General features: G+C 36.0%; 1 protein-coding gene across 13 annotated transcripts in view; it reads right to left on the reverse strand.

Moving 5' to 3' along the window:
* The window catches only part of nfia (nuclear factor I/A), a 699,967-nt gene that overhangs the window by 459,875 nt on the left and 223,497 nt on the right, over positions 1-16,595 (reverse strand). For 11 of the 13 annotated variants that reach the window (XM_080195530.1, XM_080195522.1, XM_080195531.1 and 8 more), the window contains exon 2: positions 11,560-12,091. In XM_080195530.1, coding sequence (XP_080051656.1) covers positions 11,560-12,091 — 532 coding nt within the window. Of the gene's footprint in view, positions 1-11,559; positions 12,092-12,266; positions 12,511-13,656; positions 13,769-16,595 lie in introns of those variants that run through there. The other 2 variants (XM_080195521.1, XM_080195525.1) reach the window with 2 other exon arrangements.

Here is a 16,595-nt window from a genome sequence, read left to right on the forward strand (position 1 = left end):
TCCACAACTCCCGACTCAATTTTCTTCTGAAGCCAGTGTTGCTCGTGAGCAGTTGCATTTTCGAGGGCAAAGATACATTTGATTTATACTTTAACATTATGATAGATTTATTTTAAAAGCAAATATTTTACTTCTCATAGAAGTTTCCAGCATTTTATCTTAATAGGTACCAATGACTCAATTTTCAACCATTTGTCAATCTCCTGCGTGGAAATCCTCGACACATGTAGCTCTGTGACCTGCACTCCAAACTTCAATTATTTTCTTAAATTTTCTATATTTTAAATCATAATACAGAGCTGAGCATCATGAAATAACTTTCATGTACCACAGGTGATGAGAATAGAAGGCAAAGTCTTTACAATCATTAAAAATTCACTTTGCAACATTTAATCCCCAGGAAATGTTACTATTAAAAAGGCAGATTCTGGAAAAAAAATCAATTTTATTGAGAAATAAAATGGAGAGAATAGCAGCAAACAACCCAGTTGTTAAAATGATTAGTTCAAGGAACTGTTGAACTTAAATTACTAAAACTAACAGACATGTTAAAAGTGGTCTGTCCTATCTGTATGTGCTCCCACTTAAATCCCAATGCCTGTTGGAGGTGCATGTCAAATTTTGACGCAAGCTCTTGCGTAATAGCTCCTTCAGTTATAAATGGAAAGGGGCAAATTAATCACAGCTTTACATATCTACCTCACCTATTTTGTACAACACATCAATTTTAAGATCAGCAGTATTTTTATATTTGAATTCAGAATACATAGTTGTTGACATAACAAATATTTGTTTCTTTATTTAGAAATATTTTTATATATAAATAGAACTGCTAGTTAAGTATATTTTTTTCCTTGGCCATATTATTCATAAAATATACACTCAGTAATATTAACATTATTATTGAATTACTAAACCAGTTGCTACAATGGATTTATTTAATTGGACAAGAAGAATTTAGCTCGAGTATTACCAAATTGACAATATTTCCCAAGTTGCACCACTCAATTCATGTTTTGAAAAAATTAAGTTTAGTCTAACCCTGGTTTTTGGACAAGATTACACTACGTGGCCCACCAGAAGAAGATATTATATCCTTGCATTATTTGAGAAAGTATGAAAGGGAATTGTTTCCTAATGAAAGGGGCATTATGTTTATTACATGCAAAAATACCACTGCCCAGTTAATAATTGAATAAAAGGTTCAATTGATTTGGATTGAGGGAGAAAAGAACTTATTAAACATCCAAAACTTCTCATCGTCTTCTGTAAAAGAGCTAACTGCTAAATTTGATGAAGTCCTAGATGGCTGAAAAAGTGGCCCAGTTGAAAAAGTTGAAGGTGAGGATCCAATCCAGACTAAACACCAATAAGTTAGAGGTATTAAAATAAATAAGTCTCTTAGTAAACACATAAATCTTCATTTGTTTTTCTATAGACATCAAATAGCAATAATTTTCATTGGAATCAAGACTAATTGTTCAAGACTTTGGCCCCGATTTTACCGACACAGGCTGCCCTGAAATCAGGACGGGCGAGGCTCACAGATTGGCATTCCTCGTTGGCCTTGAGCACCATCTTATGAGCCCTGGGCAGCAATGCCGGTAAAATCAAAGCCTTTGTCTCCCTTCTGAGAAATCTTTTGAAGTTATGTTATCTAAATTTAATTTTTTGAAGTAATCATTCAAAATACAAGAACTATCGCTGTTGTGAACTGTGACAGCAGCCATATTGGACGCAGCCTGGAACAATCTGTTCATCCATTTAATAGTACTAAGTTACAATTACCCTAAATCATCAAAAACAATCACTCCATGGCCCAACTTGTGATAGCACAATGAAGTATTTAGGAAGAATATGCAAAATATCGACAAAGTAAAACTTTGTTACATTAACTGTAAAATCAAAGCACTAGTTTTCTGAATTAAAAGAACCAATATTAAATTGTCAGTACTGTCATCAGCAATGCCAATCTGTTTACACATTAACCAGAAAGTTCAGAGACATCCGTTTCCAAGGATGCATTTTGTGGCACTAATTACAGCTCGTTGAAACTTACATCCTTTACAACAGAGCTTATGAGAAAGTACTAAGATTCAAAAAGATGTTGGGGTAAAGAGCTAATCTGGATACAGAAGTGAAATTAAAACCAGTTTCACAAATCGGGGTCTTTTTTTTCTCGTTAAAACACCCTGCTTGAAGGCTGTTTAAGATGTTAATAACTCTTCTCTAATAACACTGAGTGACTGCCACAGTTCAAAGTTTTTCTTTTCAGTTCTTTGTGTAGAAAGCACTGCTGCTATTTGGCTTGGTCATTAACATATTTGGCAAAAATGTTAAATTAACAAACCAATGCCAAATTCTAGCATGGTCTGGATGCAGCGTCCTGACAAATATTCTACAACTTAATGTTTTTGTCCATTTTATCTTCCAGTTATTGCTCCATTGGAGTTTGCAATCTGCTTGAGTACAGAACTGATTTTTTTCTATAGTAAGTTCCTGTATTGCTCTATCGGTCTCTATTGGAAATGTATCAGGTGAATATGATGAACATCAGCAAGGACAGCAATGATATTTACAATATACGTACTTCACCTGTCTGATTTACATCTGCATCTTTAGTCAAAGGAAGGAATTTAAAATATTTTCTATTCCGTGTGGCAGACAATCAAGTGTTAGCTCTGAGATCAAACGCACGCGGTTTTAATTCAACACTGTATTTGGAACCAAAAAATATATTAAAAAAATACTTCAGATCTTTACTGCCATTTGTGAAAATGTCAAAGTTATTTTAATGGATAACTCTAAAGCTAACCACTATGAAACACCAAAAGCCACGGGAGCAGGCCTGCATACTTCAAAAGCCTAGATTTAACCACAGAAGACAATGGCTAACAAAAAGTATTACTTTCATCCTACCCACATCGTTCTGACTACAAAGAGCACTCCCAATGACTATACTCTATTGGCTTTTGCTATGCAGGAATAATCAGCTACAGTAACATTTAGCAGCTGAACACTGGAAGCACTCCTGGTGTTGAGGGACATAGAAAAAAAACAGGCACAATCACGCAGCTGTTCAATAAAGCTCTTGCGGTTTCACTGGACTAATTCTTTTTATCATTTGCATAAAGTTGGTCATAAATCTGTGTTCCTCATGTTGAGAATTGAGCATGTTCAGGAGAGCTGGTGCTCTGCTAAGTCGAAACCTTCAAACTTCATTTTTTTGCTGAAGAATGCTGTCTGTGGTTCAGAACTATTCTTGCTCGTGAAAAATTTTACTCCGACACAATAGTTTTGTGTTTTTATTTTGGAAGAGAAAGTTAAATGATGAATTTAAAAAGTAGTGCCCATTGTTTAATCCACAACTATTGAGTTTTAATTCCCTTGATGTCGTCCGTACGAGTAGCCCAAGGACACAAGCAAGAGTAATGCTTGTGATTTTTCTGTTCCACAATGCAAGAAGGATACTTTTCTACAGCATTCCCCCTGGGACCGGGTTGAATTATTTTGAAGCGATGACCCTTGTCAGACATCAGCAAAGGAGTGATTTCCATTCCCAATCGCTGGGGGGTGGGATTCAAACACCACTGTCCAAGCCAACAGCTTGGCCTTAGTACACCAACATACTCCTGGAACAGCACTACAGATTCAATGGACATTGCCAAGTTTAATTGTATATTTCGCCACAGTCCCACCTCCCACCCATAACCAACAGCTACCCTACCTCCTTTTCCCACTGGCCTAGTCTGAAAACTTGCTTTTTTTTTTAAACGTAAAGTTTTCCTATTGCTTAATCTTTACCAGGAGTAATCCAGTGGTTTCAAAGCACTCAGTGTGGCTTGTTTTCGTGAACTAATGGAGTGAATCGTTAATTAAGTTATTTTAACAACATCTGATATGGCCTCAATATTTGAAAGCATTAATGAAAATGCCACAATTTCTGCATTTGTCACAACCTTGGAAAATAGTGCAATTACTGATCTTAAGCAAATGGTGAATGATGGACCAAGGACATGATTATGATATTAAGAGAAGAAAAACATATTAAACTTTCTGTAATCCTCGTTGGGAGTATATTAATTGCTAATTCTTGGTTAGACCACAAGATGGAGCAACTAACAGATATGGCTCCCCCATGTAATAAAGGGTGGATGGGGTGTGGGGAGCTGGTGATGTCGGGTGGGGAAAAGCAGTAGTCATTTCTCATCAGCTGATTGTACATTTTCCTTTTCAACAACCATAGGGGATTCCAGTCCCCTATATGCTGGAGAAAGCATGACAGAAGAGGATTATAGCAATCAGGAATGATGGAAAAATCAAAAGACAAGTGAAGAGAGCACGAAAGAGAATGGTAATTGGAGCAGTGATAATATGTCCCAGTTTAATAAATACTCAATTTGGTGCATGTAAGAAAGCGAATGATATAAGGAAACTCAAAAGTTGATATATCAATCCTTGATCTACTTTGACAAAGTGAGTTAGTAAAAATGAGGTCCATTTGGACAGCTGATGCAGAAAATATCCTGACCTTCCATGCTACCTGCTATTTAATTGCAGGGTACACGTTACACTGACTGATTCTGAATGCCAATTATTGCTGTATTTTTTTCCTCCTCTGGAGTGTCAACATTTAGCAAATCCAAAAGCTTCAAGCCATATTGTTCTCACCAGCATTTACAGCATGACTACCTAGAACTTCTGTTTGTCAGGAAAGGATCGAGAGAGTTTTAAAAAAGATGGCAGTGCATTTGGTCACACAAAAGCATAAAGTCAGGATTGCCAATGCAAGAACACGTCACTGCAACCAACTCATTTAAAGAGAACAAAAATGCGTTCCCATTACAAAAATCTTTGTTTCAAATACTGCCTTCATAACAAAAAAAAGTAACCTTTCAGCATTTAGCATTATATTTATGACCTTTAACCAGCAAAGGGTTGCCTACTTTTTTTGTTAAACTATTTGAATGGGCGTCATGAAGATTGTCAGATGTTAATAGTAGGCCCGTTAATAGTATTGAAATTTATTAATATCCATTTGTACCAACATGTAGCTGTGCAAAATTTGATAAAAAATCCTCATTTCTTCACAGCACAAAATGAGATATTTAATAAGCTGACGTCAATGGAAAGAAATTACAAGAACATTTGTAATCATAATTTTTTCCCTATTTATTATTGCTGTACCTTTCTTTAAAACAAGTAAAACTATGATTCCTGGAGAGATCATTAAGAGAACTGGTAACGAGGAGTTACTGATTGAGAAAATTGACGTTATCTAATCCTACAGCCATTCACTCAGTGTACTGCACTCATTGTTTCAGCTTAGTTGTGTAGATTAATACAATTCCAACCTTCTCACATTGCAACCACTTACTTGAGAAGCTCATCAAGCAACTACTGCTTACCTAAAATAACAGAACTATGTAAAAGAAAATAAATAATCAAAAAAGGGTGTTAGACATTTAATTATTTTCAACACTACAACCTTTCAGAAGGGCGGTAAGGGGGAAACAATTCTTTTAAAATATCCCATCTCCAAGGGAACTCTACACTGTAAGATTTTGATCTTTTTTAAATTAAGAAAATCAAAGCTTTCTTTTAAAAGGTGCTCAAGGTCCATGAGAGACCAAAGAGCGGAGATTTTAACTCCATAAAAAGAAACAGTATCCATTTTGCAGTCTTACAAGGAATACATTTAATACCAGTCAGCCATCATGTAGACGCACTTTAGAGTTCTCGAGACTTCTAATAAAAGTCAATCAAAGCAGATAATGGCAAAACTGTATTTTACTGCCCCATAACAATATACTTGAAAAAACATTAAAAGATGATTTTGTTAAGGAATTGTTGTTTAGTTTTTTTTGAAAGAGCTTGTTTAGTTTGATCTTTATTAGTTTTGAATAACAATTGCCAACAGCAAAGCAAAAGAGATACGGTCGAAAAGAAAGTCTACAAAGCAATTTCTCACTTTGTTCTCCTTATTTCACTCTTTTGTTCATTCCAGTAGTTTTTTTTAATCCAGCAAGAGGATTTCCAAATTAGCTGCCATGCGTGGGTGTACAGGCTAACCAGACATAATCTTCAGAAAGTGGGTCAGCCTGAAGCAGCAGAAGGCGTGTCAGGTGAATAAAGTTTCAACATGTTGGACATAGGACAGTTTGGCACAGGCTACCTTTCAGGACAGAGTTCAAAGCCAAGGAATTTAGTTATACTGAAAGAAGCATCTGCACCATTTGTTCAATTAACACCTATGCGCCCACAACCATCACACTGCCGCCCGCAACCCCCCCCCACCCCCAAACACACACAACGCTGACACAAATCCATGCATGCAAACTCTGACAATAAAAGAGGAAACAAAAATAAATTAAACTGGTCCATTAAGCAAGACAAATTGTATCTTATATTGTTGGACTAAACTGGTGGAACTTTATAAACAAATTAATTAAACATGTTCCATTTCATGTATATCATCCACTCCCAAAGGACCAATACTTCCATGGTAGATTTAGTCATACAGGTTGACACATTATATTACAAAACTGCATTCACTTAAAGACCATTTTGTAAAACATTGTATATAAAGTGAAATTGAAATACAACAAAAAAAGTTTGCAATGCAACAACTGGTTTTAAAAAAACTACTGCTAAAGTTTGAAGAGTTAATGAACGGTCTTCAGTTAAAAAAATTAAAACTGATAGCTTCCAAATACTGACAATGACACCCAGTCATTAGCTGGGCCTGTAACAAGCAGCAGAAGCAGACTACAGCCGATGTCAAAATATGCACCAATCCAAATCACTGGGCTCTCCCAGCAGTGAAGCCAAGGTTCTAACCAAGTGAAATGTTCAGCCCTGCTGTGTGCTGCACTGACCACAACAAAGATTGTGGTTTCTACCACACTCACCCTAAATAGCTGAAAATTATTGTTATTCATCATGGCATGGGAAGAAAGGGAAATCTAAAACTGCTGCCATACAAAAGTGGTGGAAATTGCCCTTGTGATATTTAAAGCTTTGTTACCACTAGATAAAACCTGTGGCTGGTGATGGCTTACACACGAAGGATCTTTACAAGTCTAGCAATTTGCATTTGTGGATTTTTTTTAAAATCAAATGTTCTTCTTCATTGCAATTTCCTGGAATTATATCAGGAGTTTGAGATTAACTGTAAATAATGATATTAAAGTTCTGTAGTTCAGAAATTTTAAAGTTTAAAAAGTTTATTCCAGCATATACAGTTTTTTTAAATGAATTACTGGATTACTTAAATATTAATTATATCTCATCTAAAAAGAGGTAAATTGATGTGAAATTTGCACAGTATTTTCTTATAAATAACACAATGGTATCACTGTCACTTTAAGTGAGATGATTTATAAATCATGCATAAGAGATCACAAAAAAAAAGCACTGGAAAAGACTCGATAGTATATCTAACTTGTCCTATGCCTCACTCACTACCTCCCTCATACTTTTAACCATTCCACATTCTCTGCGTCAATACGTTAAACCTAAACTGTTGGTACTCCTTTTAAACCTGAGCCTGCACATCACAAGGCCCCTGGATTTACAGTTTGTAGTAACATCTAACATATTCAGTATAGATTTATATGTATTTATACATAAGGATCGTGTGAATAGTTGAGCAGAGGTTTCTCTGTCTACTTAATTTTCACTGTCCCTAATAACTCAAGACAGCTTATTTTGGTAGCCCAGACAGCAGTATCTTCAGTCCTGAGGCCCTTCAATGTAATCAATGTTTATGGACTATCAGAATGCTACTTTAAATGTGATAAGATGGGGCAGATCTACCTAGAAATACTTTCAAGACTTCCGTCTGAACATTATAATCTAGCTTTTCGGATCTGCATATTTTAACACAGTGGTAATGCATAAAACAGCACTGATCAGAAATTCTATGTTAACGTCCTTTTTAAAAATAACTGATGCAATGAGCAACACATTCACGTTCTGCAAAAAGTTCAGCAACAGGATGGTTAATTGACTCAGTAAAAAAAAGTTGTTACTTAATTAAAAGAATAGCTTGTTAATCTTTGTTCCAGTTTGCAGATCTTACTAGTGGTCTTCTTGGGAAAGAACTTGATGGGCTATATCAGAGCAACATTTTGTCAAATTCGTACCAAACACTCCACTAAACTGAATTATAGCAAAAGTAATTGTCCACATTTATTGATCAAATCTTTTTTAAAAATGTTCCACAAGCATTGGAGTTCAAACTACACCTTTCTTTTGGATTACTTTATTCCACTTGTTGGGGGAAAAAAAAGGGGAAAAGTGGGGAGGTAAGAAGTTTCTAAAGGAATTTCTAAATGAAAACCAGCCAATGTTTGCATCTAAATTCTCATTCCACTTAAACTTGACTGTGAAGGATTCCCTTAACTCTTGGACACTATTTCAACCCAGTTTCCCTTGCCACAAACTGTTTGCATAGGCAGTGGGTCACAACAATACTAACAAGCTGAAGACAGCGTTCGCATGAGTGCCCACTAATAAGCAAAGATCACCGTTTATCTAAGAGGTCAAATGCCTGGTGGCTGAGGTCATGACCTAAACAACTTAAGTCATGACCCTTACACGTGCCTGGACTGATGCCATTCTGACTTGGGTCAGTTGCTAATCATACACGCTATAAATTAGATCGTGCCTCACACTTCTTCAAAAGAATGTTTGCCTTCCTCCAATGCAGTATCATTCTAGGTTGTCACTTGATGGCTGTGTGGGGCATTGGACTGACAAAGCGAATCAATGGGTACAAAGAGCTTGTCTATTAACTAGCAAACTAAATGAAAAGATAACTGGATCATTTAGGACTGTTCAATCTACTTCATTAATGCATTTTAATTCTCTAGTTTTGCCGAAAGGGCATTTCAAAAACTACTCAGTCATGTTAAGAACGTAGTGAGCACTATCTTACATTTTGTCATTTCAAACTTTTAAAATCAGAATTATTTTCATCTTGGTAAAATGGATTTGATGGTTATGTTTTCAGCTATCAATGGCCCTGCATGATCACAATGCCCTGTTTTATCTAAACACTAATTGCTAACATTGCTGATAATTTTCAACTATTACCCCTCATAACCTTACCAAGTACCACAATTCTGAGATAATCTGAATTACATAAAAAATGTAAAACGTTTATTCCCTAGCTCTTGTGCTGTGATCATTATTTCATTTCCACACTTCTTCCACAAAGGGGGTTCTGTAGAAAATGTTTTGAAAGTTGGCCTGTTCGTCAATAACTAATCATCTAACATGCTAAACAAATAGAAACTCAGGACAGGTGGCTCAACATTCATCATTGGTGCTTACCACGTTACGGATCCTTGGAACAATCCTAACTTAAATCGACTAAAAACAAACAAGCCCTGCATTCAGATTCTAACAAATTGTGAAGTAAAAATTGTAACAGTGCAAGTCAATGGACAAACAATAAAATCAAAACGCATTATTGATCAGGGTTTCACATATTTGTTAAAAAAGAATACTCCCAATACAGAAATGCCATGTGTGTTTCCAACAACCACTCAGTTTGAACAACTACAATATGTCTATTAATAATATTCAGAGCAAAATATTTCCACACTTGACACTGTTGCTTATTGTCAGTAATTAGCTGCCTTGGTTTTTTGCAGCTTTGTGTTATTTTCAAAAAGGCTGAAGCATTGCTGAATGGTTATTTAAATTTATTTAGACAAAAGATTTAGAGAGATTATTTAACCACTGTTGAGCACTTGTTGAGAAGTTCAATTATTTACACCAAGTATCATAACTGAAAGCATCCCTTTTCAATTTTAGAAGAAAACTGTTTGATTTAGTGAAAGAAACCTAGCAGCGTTATATTCGGTGCTCCCTAAAACATGGCGCTTCAGATCAGACTACAGGAAAGAGTCGAGCGTCAGCGAAAAAAAAGTGGCCACGTATTCCCATGTTGGCTTTGGCATGTTGGACAAAGCACTTTTTAGAGTTCATGCTTTCTGCCAACACTGGCAGCTGCTCAGTCCATTGAAAACTCCTGAACCTTCCAAGCAGGCCAAAAATGGATCCAGTAGATTTTCTGCACAAAACTTTCAGTAAGCATCCAATTTAAAAATACGTATTTTTTTAAGCACTGCGTACATTTTGTTCCACTTATTTCAATGAACATGAGAGTACACTATATTTACGGGATTATACATTTTTGTGCTTTGTGTTTAATCCTGGTCTGTCCATCTCTCTTCGCTTCATAGTTTCAATAAAAAGTAGCATGCAATATGGGAAGCGTAATAGAATTTACTTTCCAACGTATTTTGACTGCTTTGGCATGTCAACCTTTAGTGGTTATCGCTTGTGTTATTTCCAGAGCCAATGGTCACAAAGCTGACTCAAGTTTCTAATCTGCTAAAGCACTGAAGGCTTAGGATAAACAAAAGTACCAAAGGTGGCAGTAACAATCAAAAACAAAATTCCAAAATGCAAATTGTTTCAGAAAAAAATACAAGTAGTTAACTGTAAAGGATTACTTTTTAAAAAAGTGACAAGAACAAAACTCGCTTGGTACTTTTTCCAAAAGTTTGATATTGTGAAGATCAGCAATTTGCAGTGATAGGTTTCAACAGGAGTAAAGTGCAAGGCTTTGGCATTGTATAACACCAGTTCATGTTAAAAGTGACAAAGAAAAGCACTAAAGCTCTAAATGAATCAGGCGGCTGAATCATTTCCTGCGTTTATTTTATTCATGACCTGTGTTCTCACGATGTACCTGTAAATATAAGAATTTCTAAAAAGGATCTTTATCAATGAAGCTGACATAGAAAGATAACATGCTGGATTACTTTGCCACTGTAACAGTGTGTGGATTCCAGAGTTTGACACTTTACTTGGGCAGCAGACAATTTGCAGCACAAGTCTCCCTTAAATTCTTAGTTGCAGATTGCCACAGTTACACTCAAGCTGGCACAACTCTTGCGCCAACACCTTGGGGCACCAGTTGACCCCAATTTTCAAACCAGTGGTCAGTCTTTTTCAGTTGTATGTACTTTGCTTTGTATATTACACAGCCCCACCTAAATTGATTGCAGTGATATTTTTAAACCATAAACAAAATATACTTCCTGTAGGAATTTTCATCTTCCATTGTAGGCTGTGAAGGATGGGAGAGGGAAAGAAAGAGAGAATACTGATTTGATCCTAAAGAAAAATTCTATCATGAAGGGCATGAGAAACACAGCTGGAAAGTTAACCACAGTTTTCAGATCAAGCCTGTTATGACCATTTGTCCTTCTTTTACAAGAAAAAGCAAATTCTTGTTTAAAATGGCAAACTGTTTTACCAACTTTAGGCTGCTCTTTGCAACAGGAAAGTTGCTAGATTAGCTATAGGAGCATGCAGTAGAAATTTACCTTTACAGAAAAGTATACACACAAGACAACCATCGCACAAGGTTAAATTTAAGCTGAGGACACATGCAACATAACTGTTTCACAAGAACTAAGATCAAGTTTATTTTTCAAAACTAAAATTCAAAGAAATGCTTCTGAAAAACGCACTTACCCGCTGCCTGCGCAAAGTATGCCAAATATAAATCGAGTTCCTTAACAGAAACTCCTATATGATGTGGCTGTACGCACAGCCCAGGGTTAGAGCACTGCGAGGACTTTACGAGTCGTTCACCATCAGTACTTTCGAGCGGAATACCTTTGAATAAAATCACCATAACCAGGTCCAGCCTCCAGACCTTGTCTGCTTGACGCAGACAGTCAATTCGCCGCATCTTGCCTTTCTGGTCTGGGTTTGAAAGCACACAGCATGGAGGTTTCTTCCCAGTGACTGTGAGCACAAAATCCTCTCGATACTCAGGTCGGATGTCTTTGCGCAGCTTTGCCAGTAGCCTGGATGCCCATTTCTGTTTCACCTCTTGTTTTTCACTTAGGAGTTCATCCTTCACTGCTCTCTCTTCCTCCTTTGACATGCGCTTCTCATGCTTCTTGAAGTATTTTCGCTTTCGGGCTTGCAAGTTGAACCATGTGTATGCAAAGGCTCGGACATGGGGCAGAAGTGCTTCAATGAAGGGATGGAATTCATCCTGCAAGAAAGAACAAAACCAGAGGAGAAAGAATAAGCAAAAGTGAAGTTTTAACAAAAGAAGTAGCGTTGCACTTGAACCTTCAACAGAAATATTTTCCTATTAAACAAATAAATAAAAGACAATTGAAAAATCCACGGACAGTTCACTTAAATAAAGAGATTTAATTCAATACCATTGTATACTCAGACCAGCGCAGTATTTTGTTCGAAGCTTGACTTAGGAAAATTTATGCCATGTACAGTGAGTATTCTTTGTGTAGAACAGTCAGAAAGATGCCGACAGCGTAACTGAAAGCACCCATGTAGGTAACGTCCAAAACACTTGCCAATTTTCAAGACGCTCCCTGCGTGTGCTCAGTTTGTTTATGAAGAGCTTTCCCAAAACAGTAGAGAGAAGGATCCCTCGACTAAAGCATGGGTGCTTTCATTAACCTTCGCCAGCTTTAAAAAAAAATGCAGATCTCTTCACTCTCCATCCCCAACCCCTTTGCATGTGGTGTAGCCAGCATGAGCCCGCCTATTTGGCAAATTCCACACACTAGAATGCCAATCAACAGCTCGTACGAGGGGGCTTTGTGCAAAGCAAGAGAGGATAAACCCCCCCCCCCCCCCACCCCCACTCCCCACAAGATGGTTTCAAACACAGCAAGTCTGTACAGTCAGAAAAAAATCTGCATATTCTTCATTGTGAATTCATGCTATTTTCTCAAGAAATGTCACATTGAGCTGTGCCCTTGTGGAAAATAAAAATAAGAAACACTCATACATTATCTGGAGTTCCAATCTGGTGATGCCAAATAGGAAGTATCGAATACTTTATTAATAAGTAGTTTGTTTGCAATCCTGATTTGGTAATATGATAAAACAAATTTCACCCACACCACCTGCCCCTCCCCTCCCCCCCCCCCACTCAATCCCACCACCACCTCCAATAAATACACAAATATTGTAAATCTAGGCAAGGAACTGTGATCATTACCAACCTTTAAAATCAATAATATCAAAGTGACTGTGGCAAACTGATATATAACTACTTAACGATTTCAATATAAACAACAAAGCAAGTAGCCCTAGCTGATTGTGCACTGTTAAATGTTTATTTTAACTATTACATTTCACGTTATTTGACTTTTACAATTATCCAGTCAAAGCCCAACATGTTGATGAATGACTATAAATTTAAAACAAAATACACATTATATTTAAAAAGCTAGAGAAGAAAAAGGCAAAAAATTCTAAGCACAACTACCATCTGTCTTTTTCTTTTGTTTAAACTAAGTGTTGCATAAAGTGTGTTTTTTAAATAACAAAACAACAGAACATCATTTTTACACAGACAAACACAAAACATTTGATTTCACAGCAGAAAGATATTATTTTGAAATGGTGTACATTTTGTATTCTCTCTGCTGAATAAAGTTGTGCATTTCCATTGTGTCAATGAAGCCAAAGCTGTAAAGGCTGGAAGGGATTTTGCTTAATGAAATAAATTAATGAAAAAATGTTGCATTGGTGGGAACATTTAGAGGATTTTTAGATTAAAGTGAATTTTCATTTACCAACCTTTCTCCAGCCACACGACATCTGGCCTGTAATTCTTCAAGCTTAACTGAATTCCTTTACTACAATCATCTACACGTAGGTAACAATCTGTCCTGTAAAGGAGATTTTCAAACTGCCAAAACAAATAATGAAGCTCAAATTTATTAAGTGTCTATCCTAAGCAGATATATGCTTCTTTCTATAGCATTGCAAAGAATGGGGAAAGGATAGGACAATCCATTCCTTCCTGCGCAAAATTTAAAATAAATTGACTAATTTTAACAAATTAATTTCAAAATATTAAATAGTTAATGTAGCCATTCCTTTTTTGCCTGTCTAATTTTTTTCATTCAAAAATTCCTTAAGTTAACCTTTACCATATGATTTGGCTTTGTCAAAGTATAAAGTAACATGGAGATACAAATCTCTGCAGAAATAGCTTTGTCTTATACCATTTTACTCAAGTGAATTAATTTATTCAATTCTACACTAAAATTACTATTCTAAATATGGCACAAATTGCCAACTCTAGAATTAATTCCAAGGTAAAGATCACCTCCTGTTAAAGTGCATTTATGGAGTGAATATAGACATAGTACAGCTGTAGATAAAAACCTAGAGTCTGTATTTGACCTTGGCCGCGTGAATGCATGGAACAAGGGATGCCAGTGTGGTGATACTATGTCACCACATTGGTGTCCTTTGCTGTGGTCTCCAGATGTCACAAGTTCAAATCTGATCTCTGTTACGTTGTATCTGCAACAGACCTCAGGCCTGTAAACCCACGTACCATGGGGAGGAGTAAAATAAAACATTTCCAATAAAAAGAAAACCTCAGCAACAACTTTGCAAAATACGTATTGTTATTTAAATGTTTTAAATGTATTGACTGACAGATTTAAGAAAATGAACTTTGTGGACTAGTGTAAAATTTAAGCTTTCTAAACAAGGTACTCAAGAATATTTGGCAGTGTTTTGCCAATGTACTTTTATGTTTTAATCCAGTCAGACGTCAACCAGTTTCATAGATTCTTGCATCGACTTTATGTTGGAAATCATCCAATGTATCGTTTCCCTGTTCTACCTCAAAGCTAATTCAGAAAAGAAGCTTTGAACTACTTTAGCCCAGTATCAACGTCAACCCTAAATCTTCCCCATCGCCTGACAACTTTCCTTCTCAGTCTCCAACTGGAATTAAGGTACTTAACATTTGCTACAAAATAAATTTTTAAAAAGTGATAGTAAACTGAACTTTGCAGTAATAACAAAAGTAAACTAGCAAGAGTTTTAGTTGCTGTTATTAGTTTGATTTCTAGATATAGGAATGACTCCGCTACAGTCATTCATATATCTAGAAGTCAGACACAAAAATATCAAGACTTAAACACCTGTAGCAGTTAAATAATGTTTTGTGAATCGAAGTCAGTTCCCATTGCAGGGATCTACGACACTGAGGTGCAAGATGCGTTGAACTGTTTTTCTTTCCTTTTGCTCATTACATGATCAAAAAATAAACTATATTTTCTCATAACTAAAGCCTGTTCCACCTTTACATCTTTTTAAATGTAGGCCTCGAGTTTGAACTGATTTCTAAATATTCTAAACATTTGGAGGCCAAACCACTTAGTTCCTTAAGTGACAATCAGTGAAGTTGTGGTTTTGTTGTGGGTCTATTTTCATATAAACCTCAGCACTGCACTCCAGTGCAGCAAGCACATCCTTCCTTTGGCACTGCCACATCAATTAGTGCATACTGTATAAAATGAAGGAGCAAACAGAATAAGCACCAATTTTCTTTTAAGTGGTCAAAAACTTTGCATACTTGCACTAAACACGGATAATTGGACCACTTTATTGTTTACAAACAACTGTCTCTGAGTGCTGAAAATCAAATTGCCCACTCGGCGCCATATAGTGTTCATGCTTCTCCTCACTTTTTTTTTGCCGTTAATTTATTGTAACAGCCTGGTGTTTTTTCTTAGATAACTCTAGGCAGTTTTTGGTCTTTTACGTGTATTTTTGTTTAAGTTAAGTCTGCTGGGAAAACAGGATCCAATTTTGAAAAAGTTTTTTTTAAGTTTTATTTTAAAAAATGACTGATTCAAAAGTGACTGATTACAAGCTTCTACATTTTTTCAACAGGATAGTTCAATAAAACCCTGTTTGATTCTATGAAGTACAATGACAACTGCAGTAATTGCTTATTAACTCAAAAGATCCAAATATAATTTCAATTTCCTCCTCATGGAGCACTTGGTTACTTTTAAAAGAAAATCATGAAGCACGTTTATCACTGTATTTGCTATTCAAAAATCTCAAAAGTGAAGTTGGGAAAAGGGTTGCAACTGAAGAGCTGTCTCACTAAATTACTTACAATTATCTACCCCATTATTCAAAATGACAAAGCCAAAAATGTTGAAATGTAATAATACTGTGTGCAGCATTAGAAATTAGGGATTTCCTATGCATTAAATGGCTGTAAAAATAGGTAATATTTCGTACCAATGAATTACTGGAGGTACAGCAGAACTTATGTTAAAATAGCATTTCATTGCTAAAAATATTGAATAACTCCCAACTTTCGACAAAGTAGTGAAAGACAATAATTTAACGTGTGCTTGTGTCCTTTAAGGCAACAGGAGAGGCCAACTTCAGACACTAAAGACCAACAGTTACTTCAAGATGGTCACAATGACTTTAAGTTGCTGTTAAAAATGTCAGCAAAGAATACTGCAAACCTTTTGTACAGCTAATAGGTTACAAAGTTTCTGTGAAGATCTTGATGCTGTACCCTCAGCCAGACAAAGAAATCTTGCAGCTGATATTGAAGTAGACTCGCAGAAACATTGCAAATTGTTGCTGAAGCTTTTTTAAAACTTTAAATCGCGTGCAAGTGCGTTTTAAAAGGAACAGACTATGACTGGCAAAGGTTGGTTAAAAAAAATCGAAAGTGATTTTTT

This window comes from Carcharhinus amblyrhynchos, chromosome 9 (assembly GCF_965287045.1).
Source record: "Carcharhinus amblyrhynchos chromosome 9, sCarAmb.v2.hapA, whole genome shotgun sequence".
Taxonomy (NCBI): domain Eukaryota; kingdom Metazoa; phylum Chordata; class Chondrichthyes; order Carcharhiniformes; family Carcharhinidae; genus Carcharhinus; species Carcharhinus amblyrhynchos.